The sequence below is a fragment of the Cricetulus griseus genome (genome assembly GCF_003668045.3).
Source record: "Cricetulus griseus strain 17A/GY chromosome 1 unlocalized genomic scaffold, alternate assembly CriGri-PICRH-1.0 chr1_1, whole genome shotgun sequence".
In the NCBI taxonomy this organism is placed as follows: Eukaryota; Metazoa; Chordata; class Mammalia; order Rodentia; family Cricetidae; genus Cricetulus; species Cricetulus griseus.
In genome coordinates this window covers 83,183,929-83,203,186 of record NW_023276807.1, presented here as the reverse complement: position 1 = coordinate 83,203,186, position 19,258 = coordinate 83,183,929, and the positions used below count along the sequence as shown (strand labels likewise).

At 39.4% G+C, this 19,258-nt stretch overlaps 1 protein-coding gene across 10 annotated transcripts in view; it reads right to left on the bottom strand.

The window, feature by feature from the left end:
* Positions 1-19,258, bottom strand: part of Kiaa1841 (KIAA1841 ortholog) — a 61,380-nt gene that overhangs the window by 11,166 nt on the left and 30,956 nt on the right. For all 10 annotated transcript variants that reach the window (XM_027388011.2, XM_027388008.2, XM_027388007.2 and 7 more), the window contains 9 exons: positions 17,965-18,117; positions 12,525-12,670; positions 10,527-10,626; positions 9,838-9,870; positions 8,499-8,598; positions 4,857-4,948; positions 3,763-3,791; positions 3,558-3,631; positions 2,469-2,557 (listed from right to left, as the gene is read on the bottom strand). In XM_027388011.2, the coding sequence (XP_027243812.1) occupies positions 2,469-2,557; positions 3,558-3,631; positions 3,763-3,791; positions 4,857-4,948; positions 8,499-8,598; positions 9,838-9,870; positions 10,527-10,626; positions 12,525-12,670; positions 17,965-18,117 (816 nt within the window). The remainder of the gene's footprint in view (positions 1-2,468; positions 2,558-3,557; positions 3,632-3,762; positions 3,792-4,856; positions 4,949-8,498; positions 8,599-9,837; positions 9,871-10,526; positions 10,627-12,524; positions 12,671-17,964; positions 18,118-19,258) is intronic.

The following is a 19,258-nucleotide window of genomic DNA, read 5'->3' as shown; positions in this document are numbered from 1 at the left end:
CCACCACATCTGGCTTATTTGTGCTGGGGCCATAAGCATGTTGGGTGAGCATTCTATAAACTGAATTACATCCTCAGCAACCAAAACCCCTTAAGTCTGAGGATTCTTTGAAAGAAAAGGGTTTATTGAGCTGTTACAGATATCGGAGAAAAAAGAAAGGGCATGTCCTGGGGCACAGCTCCATAACTAGTGAGACTACTGAGCAGTTGGGAAAATGCCCACTAAGCCCGGGGAGTAGGAAGGTTCAATGTGACCGTACTCTGGCCTCATCCTCCTGAGTGCTGAGACTAGAGGTGTGCACCATACACCTTGTTTTGAGTTAAGTTTCCTCTACCTCTTTTCTAGCCCATTTAAATTCAGGAAATCTCAGAATATTTCTTGTCACATTTACTAGGTAAAGGACATCATCTGGGGGACTTTCTAGTTTTTCTCAATTATGAATAATGACACTATAAATGCACTGCATTTATGAAAAACTGCCAAACTATTTCCCACAACTCCTACAAGCCATCTATGAAAATTCCATTTGCTTTACATCCTCACAAGCACCTGAACAAAAATTTCAGAACTTTTAGAAGCAGCATCTCATTGAGACATTAACCTGTATCTCTAATGACTGATGATGCTGCATTTTTCATGCTTTCTTGCTACCTGCATCCTTTCTTTCGGGATGTTTGGCTAACCCTCTGCTTGGTTTCTTTACTTATTACTACTTTAAATTACTTTGTTATTTTGTGTGCATGGGTGTTTTGCCTGCATACCTCCATACCAGATGTGCAGTGCCCTTGGAGACCAGAAGAGGCACTTGGATCCTCTGGGACTGGAGTTACAGAGGGTTGTGAGCAGGTATGTGGGTGCTGGGAATCGAATATGGGTGCTTATGAGTCCTCTCCAAGAGCAGCCAGTGCCTCTAAGTGCTGTGCCACCTCTCCAGTCTCTATTGTTTTATTTTGAGATGGTCTCACAGAGATCTGCCTCTGCCTCCCTAGTGCTGGGATTAAAGGCTTGTGCCATTACTGCCTGGCTACTGAGTTTTTTTGAGATTATAATTTTATTACAACATTCCTCTCCCCTTCCTTTTCCACAAACCTTTTCATCAGACAAATGTTTTACACAGTTTATTACCGAATATGCAATGTCTTTTTTTTGGGGGGTGGTTTCAAGACTGGTTTCTCTGTGTAACAGTCCTGGCTATCCTGGAACTTGCTTTGTAGACCAGGCTGGCCCCCAAACTATGAACTGCCTTTTAATTCTTTCCCTTTTTCTGAGACAGGGTATCACTAAATAGTTCTGCTTAGCTCATCACATAGTTTAGCTGTCTTTTGATTCTCTTTACAGTGCTTTTAAAGAAGAACTTTAAGTTTTCATGAATTCTAATTTTCTTTTGTGGATTCTACTTTAGTGTTGAAGCTAAGAAATTAAAAATTAATGAACATTTAATAATTACAGGTCCTTTCACTAAGGAAGTTTCATCTAACTGAAGGTCTCAGCTGTTTTCCTTTGCAAATTTTATGGGTAACTGAATTTTTCTTTTATTTGTGCCACCCTGTCCTGTTACCATTTATTTCATTTTACTTTTGCTGTTGGTGACTGATTTAGGGCCTTGTGCTCCAATGAGGAAGTAAAAACATACAAAACAGATTAGGGTAGGAGCTATGGTGCATTTATAGTGCAGATACTGATGATACATAATGCTATGACTGACAGTAATTCTTGTGGGAGCACAAGTGTGGTATGGTCCTGGTTTTCAGCAAGACAGGTAATACATACAAAGATACAGCACTTTCTTCACAGTCACTTGGCCAACAATGCACAGCCAACCTACTCTTGGTGACCCTATAAGTATAATATGCTTTATCATGTATGATGCAGAGACCCTATGGACCACAGATAGTGGACGATGACAGAAAACTTGTAGGTGAATTTTGGCTAATTGGCACAGAATATAACAGCATCTAAGATGCTCCTTCAACACCCTTTTAAAAACATCTCTATATTTTTCATGCTAAAAATAAAACAAGAAAGGAGCACTTCACCCAAGTATAGTATAATAGTTGTGGTGGTGTGAATGAAAATGGCCCCAATAGGCTCCTAGGGAGTGGCACCATTAGGAGGTATGATCTTACTTGATGGAGGAAGTGTGTCACTGGGTATGGCCTTTGAGGTTTTGTTCAACACAGGATCAATGTCACTCTCTTTTGCTGCAGATGCAGATGTAGAACTCTCAGCTACCTTTCCAACACTGTAGTCTGCCTGCATGCCTCCACGGTTCCCCATCATGATGATAATGGACTAAACCTCTGAACTGAGTCCCAATGAAATGTTTTCCTTTTTAAGAGTTGCCATGGTCATGGTGTCTCTTCACAGCAATAGAAACACTAAGATTACAGTTAACTATTTTTCATGATGAAATAAAACTAGAAAGGAAAATTTTACTTAAGTATAGCACACTGGTAAATAATTCTTACTTCTTTTGATTCCTTTGACTTGACTCGGTCCAGATCACCCAATCTCATCTTTATTAGATGCCCTGTAATTTCAGACATCCGCCGCTGATCTGAAGGTAAAAAAATAAGAGCATTACTTTTCATGAAAATAACATAGTTTTCATTTTTCTAGAAAGACTAATCAACAAAGGTATATGAAAATATCTTTATTTATTTCAGGTAATACTTCTACATATCTGTGAAGAATTTAAGGTAGCATTAGCAAATGGCTACTATGTAGACAGCTGTATTGCCTTTCAGATTCCTGGATGTGGTTGAGCATGTCCCCCAAAGGATTGTGTGGTACAAGGCTGACCCCTACTGTGGTGCTGGAACCTTTAAGAGCTGGGGTCTGGTGTGACCCTGTTTAATTCCTGTAAGGCTAAGTTGACACAAAAATAACCTCTTTTGCTTCCTTTTTTTGACATGTGACGCCTTTCCTCCTAAACATGCTCCCTATAATGCCATTCACCATGCTGGTACTGTAGCCAGAAGGCTTTCACCAGAGCCAAGGATATACTTACTGCTACTGCAAAACTGTAAGTTAAATAAACTTCTTTTCTTTATAAAATACTCAACTTTGAGTATTTTGTTGTAAGAACACAAGGTTAAAACACAGTCTAAAATACATTTAGTCATTTTTACAGTAAAATATTACATAAAAACAAGTCCAAGAGCCCTGTGCATAAACAATACACTGCCCACTGCATGAACTCATGATGAAACTCTGCTTGGTGCCAAGAGAACGCGCACATGTGTGTTCTTATTCTGGAGCCTTTACAACTCTTGAGCATACTTTATAAAGAACAGTTCTTAGGGCCAGAGAAATGGTTGAGTGGTTAAGAGTACAAACTCTTCTCCAAGAGGAACCAAGTTTGGTTCCCAGCACCCATATCAAGCCCGTATCAGGCAGCTCACAACTACCTGTAACTCCAGCCCCAAAAGACACCCTCTTCTGGCCTCTAACAGTACCTGCACTCACCTGCACTTGCCACCCCCAGATAAATACATGGTAATAAAAACACTGTTACTTATACCTAACTTGTATGTTACCCAGATAATAAGATTTACCATCTTCTCTTTGCGCATCCTGGTTGAATCTCAAGGATCTTGAGGCATCCCACTTATTCTTCTGCACGCTCACACTATTGAATAAATTGAACAAAAACAAGCATTGATGCTGTTTTAAGAGCACACTTCCCATACAGATCCTGTCACAAAACCAAGAGCCAACCAAAGAATGGCTTTCCAATCGGATCAAGGAACAAATACTCACACGAAAGGAGACATATCTCTAGAAGTTGACTAAAAGATAAAGAAGACAACATTAATATCTAGTTAGAACATATTTACTGACTAGTGTTTTCACTAATTAGAAGGATAATTTACATTTATTGAGTACAAGATACTACACCAAGAGCATCTAAAACTGGTATCCCATTTAAGCCTTGTAGCAACAGCTGGGAGTGGTGGTGCCCAACCTTTATTCCCATCAGGGGCACAGGGCCCCATGAGATGAAGGCCAGCCTGGCCAACATAGTGAGTTTCAGGTGAGCTAGGGTTCATAGTAAGATCTTGTCTTAATAAATAAATAAAAACAAATACGTTTTACACCAACAAGGTCTATGAGAGTGAAACAAGCACTATATGACTTTCATAGTAAAACAGGTTCAGAGAGGTTAAGAAACTTTGACAAAGAGAAAAAATAGACTTGAACTTGGAACTTAAGCCTATGCAATCTTAAAAAATCAACCCATCCATACATCTGTAGTTCTTAATTAACTAAGATGAATGTGCAATCCATCCAATGTAACTAGGGATCTAATCTTAGAACTAGCCTTTCATTCAGTTTTGGAATTCAGAGATTCTTTTTAATTACCTACAGCTACTACTATTCTTTCAGTTCTGGAATTTTATCTCTTCTATGGCACAGGAAAATAAAAGCAAATTTTTAGGTTAGTTATATTTTACAGAATATAACTCAATTTTGAAAGTCTATTTACTGTTTATAAATATGTACTACTGGTTAAAATTAACAAATCTGAATAGCATATGTAATGAAAAGGGTCAATTAAAAGGAGCAATTAATCTGAAAACCAATTGTGTGTGCAGCTCTACATGGAGGGTTTATGCACATGGAAGAAAATCTGTGTACATCCTATCTCTTTACAGGAGGGATGGCATACTCCTGTAAAATGGCATGGCAAAATAAGCCATGCATTGTTTTGCATCTTCCAATGGTCCCTATATCTTCTAGATCTTCATTCATTTACATTACTAGCATCCCCATGTTATTCATTACTCTATTTGGATTTGTAGCTTGTCTACTTCTTAAGTGAACTTTAAAACTGTATCAGGTCATTCAGTTACCTTCTCCGGTGCCTTTTCTTTCTTTTGAGAACAGGGTGAAGACAGCTGCTTTTTGGGTTGCTTAGTAAACTTCTTTGGCTTTTCCTTTTTCCCTAATAAAGGACAATATTAGGAACATGAGTTCCATACCCCCACCAATGTCACTGATACATCTAAATGAAACAACGTTTAACCAACAATTCTATTTTTAAGAAAAAAAATGACTATCACCGAGAAGAAAATGCAATTTGAGAATAAGGGACAGAGACAGAGCATCAATACATGTGCAAAAGCTTCAAAATGAATTTGTTCAGGAAGGCTACAAGGCAGGAATGATCTTGGGAAGCAGGGCTGGGACAAATTATATTCTGGATGGTGGCCTTCTTAAGTCAATATCCTGAGTCTGTTCTGGCCAAGAGTAAGGTGGAATCTGGATAGGGCAAGAAAAGGGGGAGAACTAGACTCCAAAGACAAAGGATAAAGGCAAGAAGGATGTACTGGGCAACTCTCCCACAGTTCTTTGGGTATTATCCCAAGTTTGCTCTGACATTTTCTAAGAGAAACTTTGTCACAACTGTGCATGGGAAACGTGTAAGATATGATGCATATATGATGAGCTTGAAGATACTACTGTAGGAAGCAGTAAAATCAATAATACAGATCAAGAATTATAATTTTCTAGAAGACATAATAGGATATATGGTAATGGCAGAGGACGGGTGTGGACAATTCCTTTTAAGTTAAGTGATACCAATACAATAAAAATCTTATCAAAACTATCTGCTAGTACTGGAGAATAATTAAAGCTAGGTACAGAGTTAGGCAATTTATACGTGAAAACTTGTTGAGGTAAGAACTGTTAATTTGAGGTCCTCTAGACCAAAGGACTATTCCCACAGGGGAGAAACTAACCCTGACCAACCCCAGAAAGGAAATGACATAGTGCAAAGCAACAGAAAAGCTGCCAAAACTGGGCGGTGGTGGCGTACGCCTTTAATCCCAGCACTTGGGAGGCAGAGGCAGGCGGATCTCTGTGAGTTCGAGACCAGCCTGGTATACAAGAGCTAGTTCCAGGGACAGCCTACAAAGCCACAGAGGAACCCTGTCTCAGAAAAACCAAAAAAAAAAAAAAGGAAAGCTGCCAATATAAAGGAATAGGAGTATAACTCTCTCTAAATACTTAGCTGAACCTTAAACTTTTGGCCAGTGTGAGAAATCCTAGACCCTAAAAGGCTACCTATGCTTGTGAGACAGGGGAGTTTCTGTGCCTTTGACTGAATTAGCTCTCTGAACTGTACATACCTCAAGCTTCAGACAGCTGGGTTAGAATCAGAGGGCAGATTTGGATCTGAAGTGAGGAAACAATAAGCCCTGATGTCTAATGACAACTCTGCTCAGATTCTTGGCTGTGACAGTTACTCTTCCTTGTCAACTTGGCCGCAGACCCAGAGGCACTTAGGACACACAACTCTAGCTCTGTGTCCATAAAAGCACCTCTAAAGAGACCTGGGGGTGGGGGGAGACCCACCCTGAATATGGGCAGCACTACCCCAAATGGCTAGTTAGTCTCTAATTAAAAGACAAATGTTCTTTCGTAAACACAATGTGTGAAATAGGAAGCAGAAAGCTCAGGAGAAATTGGGAAATAGAAGAATCAGTGACCACACACACAGAACATTAGAAATTACCAATCCAAGCCAGGCAGTGGTGGCTCACACCTTTAATTCCAGCACTCAGGAGGCAGAGGCAGGTGATCTCTGTGAGTTTGTGGCTAGTCTGGTCTACAGAGTGAGTTTCAGGACAGCCAGGGCTACACAGAGAAACCCTGGCTCAAAAAAGCAAAACACACCCCCACCCCCACCACCAAAAACAACAAAAAACCCAGAGAAAAAACAAAAAACTATAAATACAAAGAGAATATCAAAGCTACAAAAAACTCAAGATTTGTGGAACATCATCAAAAGATTTAACATATGTATAAGTAGAATTCCATGGGATGAATTCAAGAAAAAAATGTCTATGCTTCTCAAATTTTGTGGAAAAAGTGATTTCAAGTGTTGAAAGAGAAAACATCCAGTAACCAAAATTCCCACATCAGACGAAACTATTTTTTTAAAAAAGTAAGATTTTTTTTTTTTTAGATAAATAAAAAGAAAGCAATTCCTTGCTTACAGACCTGCACTACAGGAAATAAAGGCAGTCCTACAGAATGAAAACCAACATCAGATGCTAAAGCATATGAGAAGGAAAATGGCCAGTATATGGGCAAACATAAAAGATTATTTTTCTCTTATTCTATTTATTACATGACAGAATAGTCTATGTGTATATATTTGACACAGGGCCTCACTGTGTAGCCATGTTTTTTTTCACATGTATTGATTCAACCACCTGTAGTTTAAAAAAATAGAGTTAAAATTTTTGTCTGCTTTGAAGATACAGACTTAAAAAAAAAATCCCCAGCCTTTAATCCCAGCACTCAGGAGGCAGAGGCAGGTGGATACCTATGAGTTCGAGACCAGCCTGGTCTACAAGAGCTAGTTCCAGGATAGGCTCCAAAGCCACAGAGAAACCCTGTCTCAAAAAAAAAAAATCCCCTACATAATCTACTATAACAATTAGTCACACTGTTTACAAGTAACCTAGAGATGACTTAAAGTATATAGAAAGCCATATAGGTTAAACACAAATAGAATAATGTCATTTAATATGGGACTTGAGCATCTGAAGAAGTGTGGGTGTTCTGGAATCAATCTTCCATGAACATGAAGAACAGTGTTGATGCTTATGCTAACAGCATCAGAGAGGGGAAAGGTACACAGAACTATACTATTTTAAAGCTTTTACATTTAAAGTAATTCCTCCTCATACTATTTGGCTTTAAATAGAGTATAATGGATTAAAGATGCATGTTACAAACCTCAGAATAACCAAAAGTAAATAATATTAAAAGCTATTAAAATGATAAACTAATACTATTGTCTTAGCACACACAAAAAAACAGAAAAACAAACAATAATAAATAAATGTAAAAAGTTTGGGTTGGTGATATGGCTCAGTGGGTAAAGGTGCTTGCTGCTAAGCCTAATGATATGAGTTCAATAATATCCAGTATGCACATGGTGGAAGGAAGGAACCAACTAATAGAAGTTGTCCTCAGACTGTCACACATGCACCATGACATTTATACCCCACCCACCAAAATATGATGGGGGATATCATCTGTTTTCTGTATGCTGTGAATATATTTCTCTTATTGGTTGTTTCATTGGTTGTTTCAGTCAATGGACAGGCAGGATGTAGCCAGGCAGGAAGTATGGGGGAAGGCTACCAAAGTAAGAGAATGCTGGGAAGAGGAATGCAGAGGATGAGTCACCAGAGAGATGCCATATAGCTGCCGAGAAAGCAACAGCCTTGAGCATCACCTGTAAGCCAAGACCACATGGAGATTCACAGACTAATATAAATGGGTTAATAATTAAGAGAGAGCTATTAGGCCAGCCTGGGTTAGGGAATCTTCATGGAGTTTCCTTTCCATTTCTTTTTCTCAGTGTAATCTTAGATACAGACATGTAACCCCAATTACCCACGCCTTACATTGGAAGATTCAGAGTAAAACTCTCCATAAATAGTGAGGATAGATTTTAACTTAAAAGCCATTACTTTGTTTCTTGGTCACTTCTTCTTCATCACCGACTTCATCTTCAGTGACCTCAGATCCAGTGGTGTACTCTTCTTCCTCTGAAAATAATGACTGCTGTTTCTAAATGCAGAGGAAGACATATCTATTACCAATTCCACACTGCTATGTCATGAATGAATTGCTATGAACACATTTGCTTCATTTCTTGGATGAGTCAAGTAACACTAATACAATGGGACTGGAGAGATGGCTAGCACTTGTGAGTGTGCACTTCTCTTCCCAGCACCCACATCAGGTGATTCACAAACACCTATAACCTGAGTGCCACAATGCCTCTGGCCTCTGTGGGTACTCACACACATGTGTGTGCACACATAAACACATATACAGATTAAAGTAAATATTTAAAAAATGGACTAATACAATTCTGGGTATGGTAATATCAGCGCTTGGGAGGCCAAGGCAGAAGTATGGTAAATTTGAAGCTAGCCTGTTCTATACATGGAGAATATGTCTCAAAAACAAACAAACAAACAAAACACAGTCCAATTATACATGCCAGTGATCCCAGCACTGGAAAAGCAGGGGCAGGAGGATCAGGAATTCAGAGTTATTCTCAGTTACATGGCAAATCCCAGGCCAGCCTGGGCAATATAAAATTATCTGAGAGGCCAAACAAAATAAAACAAAATACCCAACAAAGAGCTTATTAGACTTTTTTAAATATCATAAATGTGATGTAGTCACATTTGTCTATTTAATTATTTAGTGTGTGGGCATGTGCAGAGGTCAGAAGAAAACTTGCAGGAGTCTGTTCTCTCCTTCCACCTTTAGGATCCTAGGGCTTAAACTCAGGTCATGAGACTTGCTGGCAAGCACCCTAACTATTGAGTCATCTAACAAGTCCCTAAATATGATTTAAAGGTGACTTTAAAAAGTCTTTTAACCAGGGCCTGGAGAGATAGCTCAAGAACATCTGCTCTTGGTTCTTACAGAGGACTACAGTTCAGTTTCCAGGGTTCAGATCAGGTGGCTCATAATTGCTGGTAACTCTAGCTCCAGGGGTTCTGATACCCTCTTCTGGCCTCTAAGGGTACCCTGACACTGGTGACACATATACATTTTCTTAAAGTCTTGTAACGAGAATCTTGCCTCAGCTTCCCAAATGATGGGACTTCATCACCACATCAGGCTCTGTCTTTTCTTAACTAATTGACATAATTTTCTTAGTAAGTGGGAAACTGGAAAGGCTGACAAACATTTAACCAAAGTTTGTAAAATAAGATGTTAAGATTTTATTATCAAACTTCAATATGGAAGCAAGAAGTCCACAGAAACTGAATCCAAAGGCTCACTTACCAACTGCAGAGTCCAGTTTTTTAATGACAAGAACTGAAAGGCAGAGGAACAACAGGTTAACAAACCTGCACAGCAGCTTCTTATTTTCACATGGCTACAAGTATGGTTCATTTTCAGGTTGAAATAATTTAAAACAGTCTTTAAAACCCCCTTCCCAGGATGGCTAGCATCAAGAAAAGCAATGGCAGCAACTGCCAGTGATGATACAGGGAAAGCAAATCTGATTTACTGCTAGCAGGGGCTCACACTTGTGAAGCCACTATGGCAATCAGGATGGAGGGTCCTCAACAAACTAAAACTAGAAATGCCACATGACCCAACGACAGCACCCTCAACATATTACAGATATTTTCACATATTCATGTTTATTGTTACACTATTCACAAAAGTCAGGAAATAGATCAAGAGTAGATGTCCACTAACAAATGGATGCTCAATAAAATATGTATAGATACACAATGGAAAGCCTAAAGATAAGGTTTTTTTTTTTCTAAAATTTTTATCAGTTATCCATTCTTTGAAGTCAAATAATATATTACTTATCACTCTTTATAGTTTTATTCACTCAGCATAGTATCATATTATGTTTGGATAATCAATCCAATTTCGATTTAAATAGCCTAGGTTCCTGTCAAAGAAAAAATGTCATCAGTAGCTTTATATATGCATTAAGTAGAAAAGTTACTCACAGCATTGAGCTCCCCAGTTTTGGGGCCCCATGGTGTATTTGGTTCCAGCAAAATATCATATTCCAGGCCCTTTTCATCACAGGAGCCAAGCCCAGAGTCACTTGAATGAAAAGGACATTGTAAAGAGAAACATTCAATTTCTTACAATTTACAAGAGGGCTGGAGGGCTGCCTCAGTACTCGCTATTCTTGTGGAGCAACCTGGTTTGGTACCCAGCACCAACCCTGTGCCTCACAGCCAACTGTCACTCCAGCTCCAAGGGAATGTGATACCCTTTCTGCTCCCCTAGGCACTGCACACACGGTTCTTTTGTACACACAAAGACTACCTTGTTTTACAGATGTTTGTACAGCTTAAGAAATACAAGTTCTTACAGGTGGCCTCAGTCCTGATCCTTATCACTACAAAAATAGAACTTTAGTTTTTGACTATTAGGATATCACTTCAATATTTACTTTCCCCCCTCTTTTTTTGAGACAGGGTTTCTCTGTGTAGTCTTGGGTGTCCTAGAACTATCCTCTGTAGACCAGGCTGGCCTCAGACTCAGAGACCGTCTTCCTCTGCCTTCCCAGTGCTGGGATTAAAGGTGTGCCCTACTACTCCTGGAAATATTTACACTTTTAATGTCTAGTAATTACTCTAGCAGATCATCCCATAGGAGGCACACTGCCACACAAAGAAACTCCTATCTGCCAGTTGGTGGGCAGTAAAAAGGTTGCTGTGTTGATATTGCTCTCCAAAAAGCCTCTTTTAGATTCCTGTAGCCCAACTGACAGCCTGTTGCAGGTACAAGACGACAGAAGTGATTGCAGAAATGACTGAATTTAAGAGTTCAAAGTTATAGAAAGATGATCTCAGCTGTCAACTTCTTCCCTGTTTGTGTTAATCTGGCACTGGGGATAGCTCAGTGGTGGAAGGATTGTTCAGCATGCTTAACGCCCAAGGTCTGATGATCGTGTAAGATGGAAAAGGGGGAAAGAAATGTAGGGAAAGAACTCAAAATTTTCAAAAACTGGATTTAAAATCTCAATATTTCACCCGGGCAGTAGTGGTAAACACCTTTAATCCCAGCTCTCGGGAGGCAGAGGCAAACAGATTTCTGTAAGTTTGAGGCCAACCCAGTCTACAGATCGAGTTCCAGGACAGGCTCCAAAGCTACTGAGAAACTGTCATCTTGGAAAAAACAAACAAAAAAAACACCTCAACATTTTTAGATTCCAGTTTATTTTTTTTTGTTAATTTTTCTTCTCCTTGGACTTCCCCTATTTTCTATTTGTTCTGTCAAATAATTCTGTTCTTGGTGTAAACCACCCTAATATCAGTGAGGCTGTTCTCTCTCCTCCACATCCCCATGCTGGCTACTTTTATGTCAACTTAACATAAGCTACAGTCATTTGAGAAGGGAGCTGCAATGAGAAAATGCCTCCATAAGATCAGGCTGCAGCCAAGCCTGTAGGACATTTTCTTAATGAGTGACTGACTAGGGTAGGGTGGGGGGGGAATCCATCGTGGGTGGGGCCACTGCTGGGCTGGTGGTCCTGGGTTCTATAAGGAAGCAACTGTGAAAACCAAGGAGAACCAGCTAATAAGCTGCACTCCTCCAGGGCCGCTACATCAGCTCCTGCCTCCAGGTTTGAGTTCCTGTCCTATCTTTCTTCATCAATGGGCTACAATGTGGAGGTGTAAGCCAAATAAACCCTGTTCTCCCCATCTTCCTTTTGGACATGGTGTCTCATCGAAGACACAGAAACCCCAACTAAGATATCTCCCCTCCCCCGACATACACATGCTACAATGCTGGGATTAAACCAGGTCCTTGTACGTGTTAAATAGCAGGTGGACCACCAAGCTATATCCCTAAGCCCTTAAGTTCAACTCTCTGAGATAGTACTATGGGAGGATTGGCACTACTGATATGGGGAAACCCTTGGGGAGAGGGGATCATAAAATGGAAACAACTACCCAAAAAAGCTAAAAAAGAGTATTCTTTTTTCTCACCTAACTGCATCTTTTAAAAAAGGTGTAACAATAACATCTCTGTGCTTGTGTAGATCGTCCAGTATTCTAGTAGCTGGACAAGAAAGCAAATCATCATTTTCTCCTTGATCATGAAGAATAACCATGTGGTCCCTCACTTTACAGCCCTGTCAGACATAAGAGAAATTGTTAGAGGTAGGTTCAATATAAAAACAATATCTTAAGAGATGCAGTTCTACCAATGACAGCTTATGCTGTAGAAGATGTGGAGAAAGAGGAACACTCCTCCATTGCTGGTGGGAATGCAAACTTGTACAGCCACTGTGGAAATCAGTAGGGCGATTTCTCAGAAAATTAGTGCTCAACCTACCTTAAGACCCTGCAATACCACTGCTGGGCATATACCCAAAGGAGGCACATTCACACCACAAAGACATTTGTTCAACTATGTTCATAGCAACATTATTGTAATAGTCAGATCTTGGGAACATCCCAGATGCCCCTCAACTGAAGAATGGATAAAGAAAATGTGGTATATTTACACAATGGAGTACCACCAGTAGATTCAAATTCAACCCCACTCCTGACGCCAGCTAAAGCCGAACACAATGTGGAGTCAGAAGTTGATCGATAACAGTTTATTATGAAAGTACTCATGAAGTATCAAGGTAGCCAGTGACTAGGTCTGCACAAAATGCCTCCTAGTCCGCTCAGCCAGGTGGTAGAGAGAAAAGAGAGAGCCGTGTGTGCACCTCCCTCTTACTTAAACCCTTGCAACAGCACACTGACCACGCCCAAGCAGGCGTGGGTGTGGTCAGCAGTACCTCTAAACAGAATTTCTCCCTAGAGAGTACTACTCAGCAGTAAAAAACAATGACATCCTAAAATTCACAGGCAAATGGACAGAACTAGAAAAAAACATACTAAGTGAGGCAACCCAGACCCAGAAAGACAAATATAATATGTACTCACTCATAAATGGATACCATACATAAAGCAAAAGATACCCAGCCTACAATCCATAATCTCAGAGAAGCTTGAACCCTCTTCCAGAAACAGATGGAAGCAGATGCAGAAATCCACAACTAACCAATGGACCAAGCTCCTAGAGTACGATCGAAGTGAGGGAGGAGCAAAAATATGAACAAAGGAGTCAAGACCATGATGGGGAAACCCACAGAATCAGCTGACCTGAGCTAGTGAGAGATCACTGACTCAGGTCTGACAAAGGGGGGACCTGCATAAGACCAAACTAGACTCCCTTAATATAGGTGACAATAGTGTGACTGGGACAACATATGAAGCCACTGGCAGTGGGTCCAAGATCTAACACTAATGCACAAACTGACTTATTGGAGCCCATTCTACATGGAGAGGTACCTTGCTCAGCCTAGACACAGGGGAGTGGGGGTGGAGAGGTGCCTTGGTCTTGCCTCAATGAGATGATGGAACAGATAGTAGACCCTCTCCATGGAGTGGATGGGAGGGGAGGGAGTGGGGGGAGCAGGAGGAGAGGAGGGAGGGGGAACTGGAATTAGAATGTAAAAAATAAATTAACAACAACAACAGAGATATAGTTCTCAGCCATAAATGGGATGCCTATGTTAACATGCCATACACACCAAAGCTCAACAGAACATCAAAGAACAGGAGAGTGTAAGACAGGAAGATGTGCTGTGACATGCTGTCTTCTGGGCATGGCATGGGTATTACACTCATGAACTCACAATAGATATGGTTACCTGGTTGTGGTGGTGTGAATGAGAAAGACCCACAGGCTCATATGTTTGAATGCTTATTCATCAAGAAGTGGTACTACTTGAGAGGATTAGGAGGTATGGCCTTGTTGGAGGAATTGTGTCACTGGGGTGGGCTTTGAGGTTTCATTTGCGCAAGCTAGGCCTAGTGTGGCAGTCTCCCCTTCTGTTGCCTACAGATGCAGATGTAAAATTCCCAGCTAATTCTCTAGCACCATGTCTGCCTGTATGCCACCATGCTCCCTGCCATGATGACAATAGACTAAAACACTGAAACTGTCTCCAAGTCCAGCTAAATGCTTTCTTTTATGCTGTGGTCATGGTATCTCTTTACAGCAATAGAACACTGACTAAGACAATGTGTAAGATCAAGTCAGTCTGAATTGTGGCACAGATAAGTTAGATGAACTTAGGCTCCACCCCTTACTGAGGAGCTCCTGGCAGCTGATAAGTACTAGGGGAGGAAGAATCATTCATCTTGGAGTAGTCCTGTGCTCCAGTGCATGGCTATACATGCACATATGGACAGCACTAGCTGAACTTAGAGGTTTATCAGAAAGAGAAAGAGAAAACATGAACTTAGGGGGGGAACATGTTGTGGGCATACGGGAAGAGGGGAGAAATGAAGGTTGATATGATCATATTTCATTTTATAGCTGTATTAAATTCTCAAGAATGAAAAATATTTTACAAATCATATTTATCTTCAGTCAAATAATCATATCTCACTTAAATAATAAATAAATAAATAAATAAATAAATAAATAAATAAATTGAAACATATATGTACATCTGAACAAACACTTGAGATGATCACCGATTACATTAAAAAACACTGGGGAGCTACAGATATGGCTGGGTAGTTAAGGCATGTGCTGCCCTTGCAGAGGAACAGAGTTCAATTACCAGCACCCACATCAGGTAGTTAATGACCACCTAGAACTCCAGCTCCAGGTGATCCAATACCTGGCTTCTGTGGGCATCTGCACTCACATGTACATGCCTAAACAGACACACATTCATATAATCAAAATCTTAAAAAACAAAACAAAACAAAACAAAACCATGGGGTGGAGAGATTGCTCAAGCCATTGCCTGGCCCCTGACTTTGACCCCAGGAACTCAAATGGTAGAAGGAGAGAACCCACTCCTCCAAGTTGTCCTCTGATGTCCACACATAATCTGTGGCATATGTGTCCTCCCAAATGTAATCATTTAAAAAAAGGAAACAATATTTCAGTAGACCTTCCTGCTTCCGTTCCTTTTTACGTACTGCCCCCTTCCTCTCACAGGACAACCCCTCTGTCCTGTATTCCAATGCTGACAGCTATTTCTTCTTTTTTCTGTCCTTTCGTCTCTTGCTGGTATATGCCTAAACACTAGTTTAGTTTTGCCTTGTTTTCTTTAACATTATATTTTTATAAGTAAATCATGCAGCCACATGTAACTGTAATATTTGCTTTAATGTATAGTATTGCATTGTATGACTATATCTCTTTTTATTTATTTATTTTTTGAGAAAGGGTCTCTCTATGAAGACTTAGCTGCCCAGAGAGATTCAATTCCCCAATAAAAAGACACAGGGTAAAATAAAATGAATAGAATGATTATGAAAACAGGGTCCATCCTTCTGCTGCTTACAAGAAACATACCTCAACATCAAAGACAGACATTACCTCAGAGTAAATGGTTGGGAAAAAAAAATTTCCAAGTAAATGAACCCAAGAAGCAAGCTGGTGTAGCTATTCTAATACCTAACATTTAAAATAGACTTCAAACCAAAGTTAATCAAAAGAGACGGAGAAGGACACTTCATACTCATCACAGGAAAAAATAAAACAAGATGATTTTTCAATTCAAAACATCTATGCCCCAAATACAATGGCACCCATGTTTGTAAAAGAAACTCTACTAAAGCTTAAATCACACACTGATCTTCACACATCAAGAGTGGGGAACTTCAATACCCTACTCTCACCAATGAACAGATACTTAGGACAAAAACTAAATAGAAATACTGGAACTAATATGTTATGAACCAAATGAACCTAACATATCTATAGAACATTTCACCACAACACAAAAGAATATACTTTCTTCTTAGTACCTCATGGAACATTCTCTAAAATTGACCACATACGTGGTTACAAAGCAAGTCTCAACAGATATAAGAAACATGAAATGACCCCTGCATCCTATCAGATCACCATGGATTATAATAGTTGGATTACAACAAAAAGTCTATAAAGTCATTAACCCTGATCACAGTGGATGATGTTTTTGCTGTGTTTTTGGACTCTGTTAGAGAGTATTTTATTGAGTATTTTTTACACCAATGAGGGAAACTGCTCCGAAATTCTCTTTCTTTGTTCAATATTTAAGTGGTTTGGGTATCGGGATGACTGTGACCTTAAAATGAATTTGTCAATGTTTCTTCTGTTTCTGTGGCCTCACTTTCTTCAAAATCATGGAATTGTTCTTGGAATGTGGTTTCATGCCCCTACCAGGTGTAGCAGATAGGAGTCAGTGTTCTTTAGATTATTCATTACAACTGGCTATTGTTATTTGTTTATACTCCCCTATGGAAAAACATGTGTTTGCCACGTGCAGCTTGCCCTTGTGATTATGTACAGCTTCAACTCATGAGAACTTTACTCAGGTAACCTCTCTTAACCCTCATGGTATAAATTGTCTGATGCTGCGAATAAAGTTGACTATTGCTTGAGAATAGTTTGCCTCACTTTTAGGCTCCACTCTCTCAGGTCCAGACAACTCTAGAGCAGTAAACGTAAACTGTCTTTTAAGGCTCAGTGAACATTATGGAAGAGGAGACAAAAAGAATGTAAGAGCTGGATGATAGTGAGGGAAATCCTGTGAGTCTGACTTGGCCATGGTACTCATGAACTCACAACAGGGCTGGCACAAAGACTAAACTTGTGCTATAACTATTCAGTCATAGATGGTGAGGGACTAATGGGGCCTGACCCTACCCAGCGGAGCTAATGGCAGTTGTGGGCAGCTAGATAAGAGGAAGTCATTGTCTTTAGTGATGTCTTTAGTTACTCGTGACTTATCCATGCTCTAGTAGACAGTTTCAAACCAAAGCCTATGTGAATGAGCCTGGTTATATCCTGTGTGTTACACACAAAAACAACACAAAAAGACATAAAAGTGGGCTGGGGACCTCCTGGCAGGAAGGGTTGGGAGGCAGTAGAGAGAACAGAAGGAAAGAGAATTTGCAGAAGTGAGTGTAGTCAGATATATTATACATGTGTGAAATTGTTAAAGTGATTAAATAAAAAAAGATCTGAAAGCGAACTGTTTACCATTGTTACTAAGAAGCTGGGAGTGTTGAGGAGAGGGACTGCTATTTTTCTTCACTTCTGTATGTACTCTCTGAAGTTGTTTTTTTTTTTTAATGTTGATGTAGTTACACTTAAAAAGAAAAAGATTTTACATAAAAATGTTGGGGGTGCCTGAACTATAAAAGGGAATATTCAAAGCTTACCTCTAGTTCCTCTGGCAGAAATAACTGGATGCAGAGGATTATTAATAACAATAAAAGTCATGAAGGTGGGAGGGAGATGGGATGGGAGCATAGGTGGAGCCGGAGGGAGACAGTGGTGGATGGGTATTATCAATATATATTATACAGATATATGAGACTTTCAACGTTTAATCAAAGATTAAAACAAAAATCTTACCTTTGTGAGCTGAGTGGGATCAAATCGAAGAACCTTCTGGTTACAGCAGGGATAAATTCCAGTGCCCACAGTGCTCAGTGAACTTATTGTGGTGGAATAAACTACCACTTCTGAGTGATACTGACAATGTGAGAATTCAATACAGAGAAAGGCCTGGGTAAAAGAGATATATAAAAATCATCAATTATCCCACAATGACATATGTCTCAAAAATACATTTCTGAAGACTGTACATCGCACATCTCATTATATGAAATGTACAGAAAAGGTCCACCAATAGAGGTTGGACTTGCCAGGATTTGAGGCAAGAACATTGAGTGGCAGCAGATGGGCATGAGGTTCTTTCTGAGGTGATGGGAATATACTAAAAGTGGATAGTGTATAGTAAGTGATTCTGACAAAAATTGATTAGTTACATAATAATGAATTTTATAGCATATACTTATAATACTCCAAAGAAGTTTCTAAAAAGCAAAACCAAAAGTGCCTTACTAAAAATCTGGATGAGTAAAACTGATCTTAGTGTATATGCCTAATTTTAAAACTAACCAATACTTTTTTAAAATTCCAGTGAAAGTATCAAATAATTTCACCTTACTTGTTTATTCCTTTATTTTCTTGATAATTAGTATCAGTATTTATGAAAACTGTGCCCTAACTTCCAGTCATTAAAGAAAGTAACTTGTCATGGTATGGTTATGAAATGGGCTCCAAATCCACATGTAAGTTCATAAAAAACTCAAAGGCAAAAACAAAATTAACAATTAATTTAAAAACAATGACAAATATCCAAATGTGTTATCAAGTCATAGAACAATTAGCATCCTCATACACAGCTAAAGGAATGCAAAAGGACTCAGGAAATTTAGAAAATGTTAACTTAGATTATTATACTGAAGTTCTAATTCTAGGTAGTCACTCAAGAGATCTAAAAACCCATGCTTATAAGAAAACCTGTATGGGAACATTTATAGCCATTGTCTTCACAATGGCTCCAAATGTGGGTCAGCTGGTGAATGGTTAACATACTGTGTAATTCTTAGGACAGAAGGCTACTTCGCAATAAAAGGGGAGAGTGGTTATATCCAACAACATGTTGAAATTTCAAATTCATTTTATTGAGTGAAAGAATGTTCACTCAAGTAATTAAGCACTGTATGGTTCTATCTAATGACACTCTGAAAAGGACACATTAAGATCCAACACACAGTTTTGGCAGTGACTGCCAACTATTAAAAAGGAATTGATTTAAAAAGGACCACAGGCAAACAATGATGAAAATGTTTATGCTCTG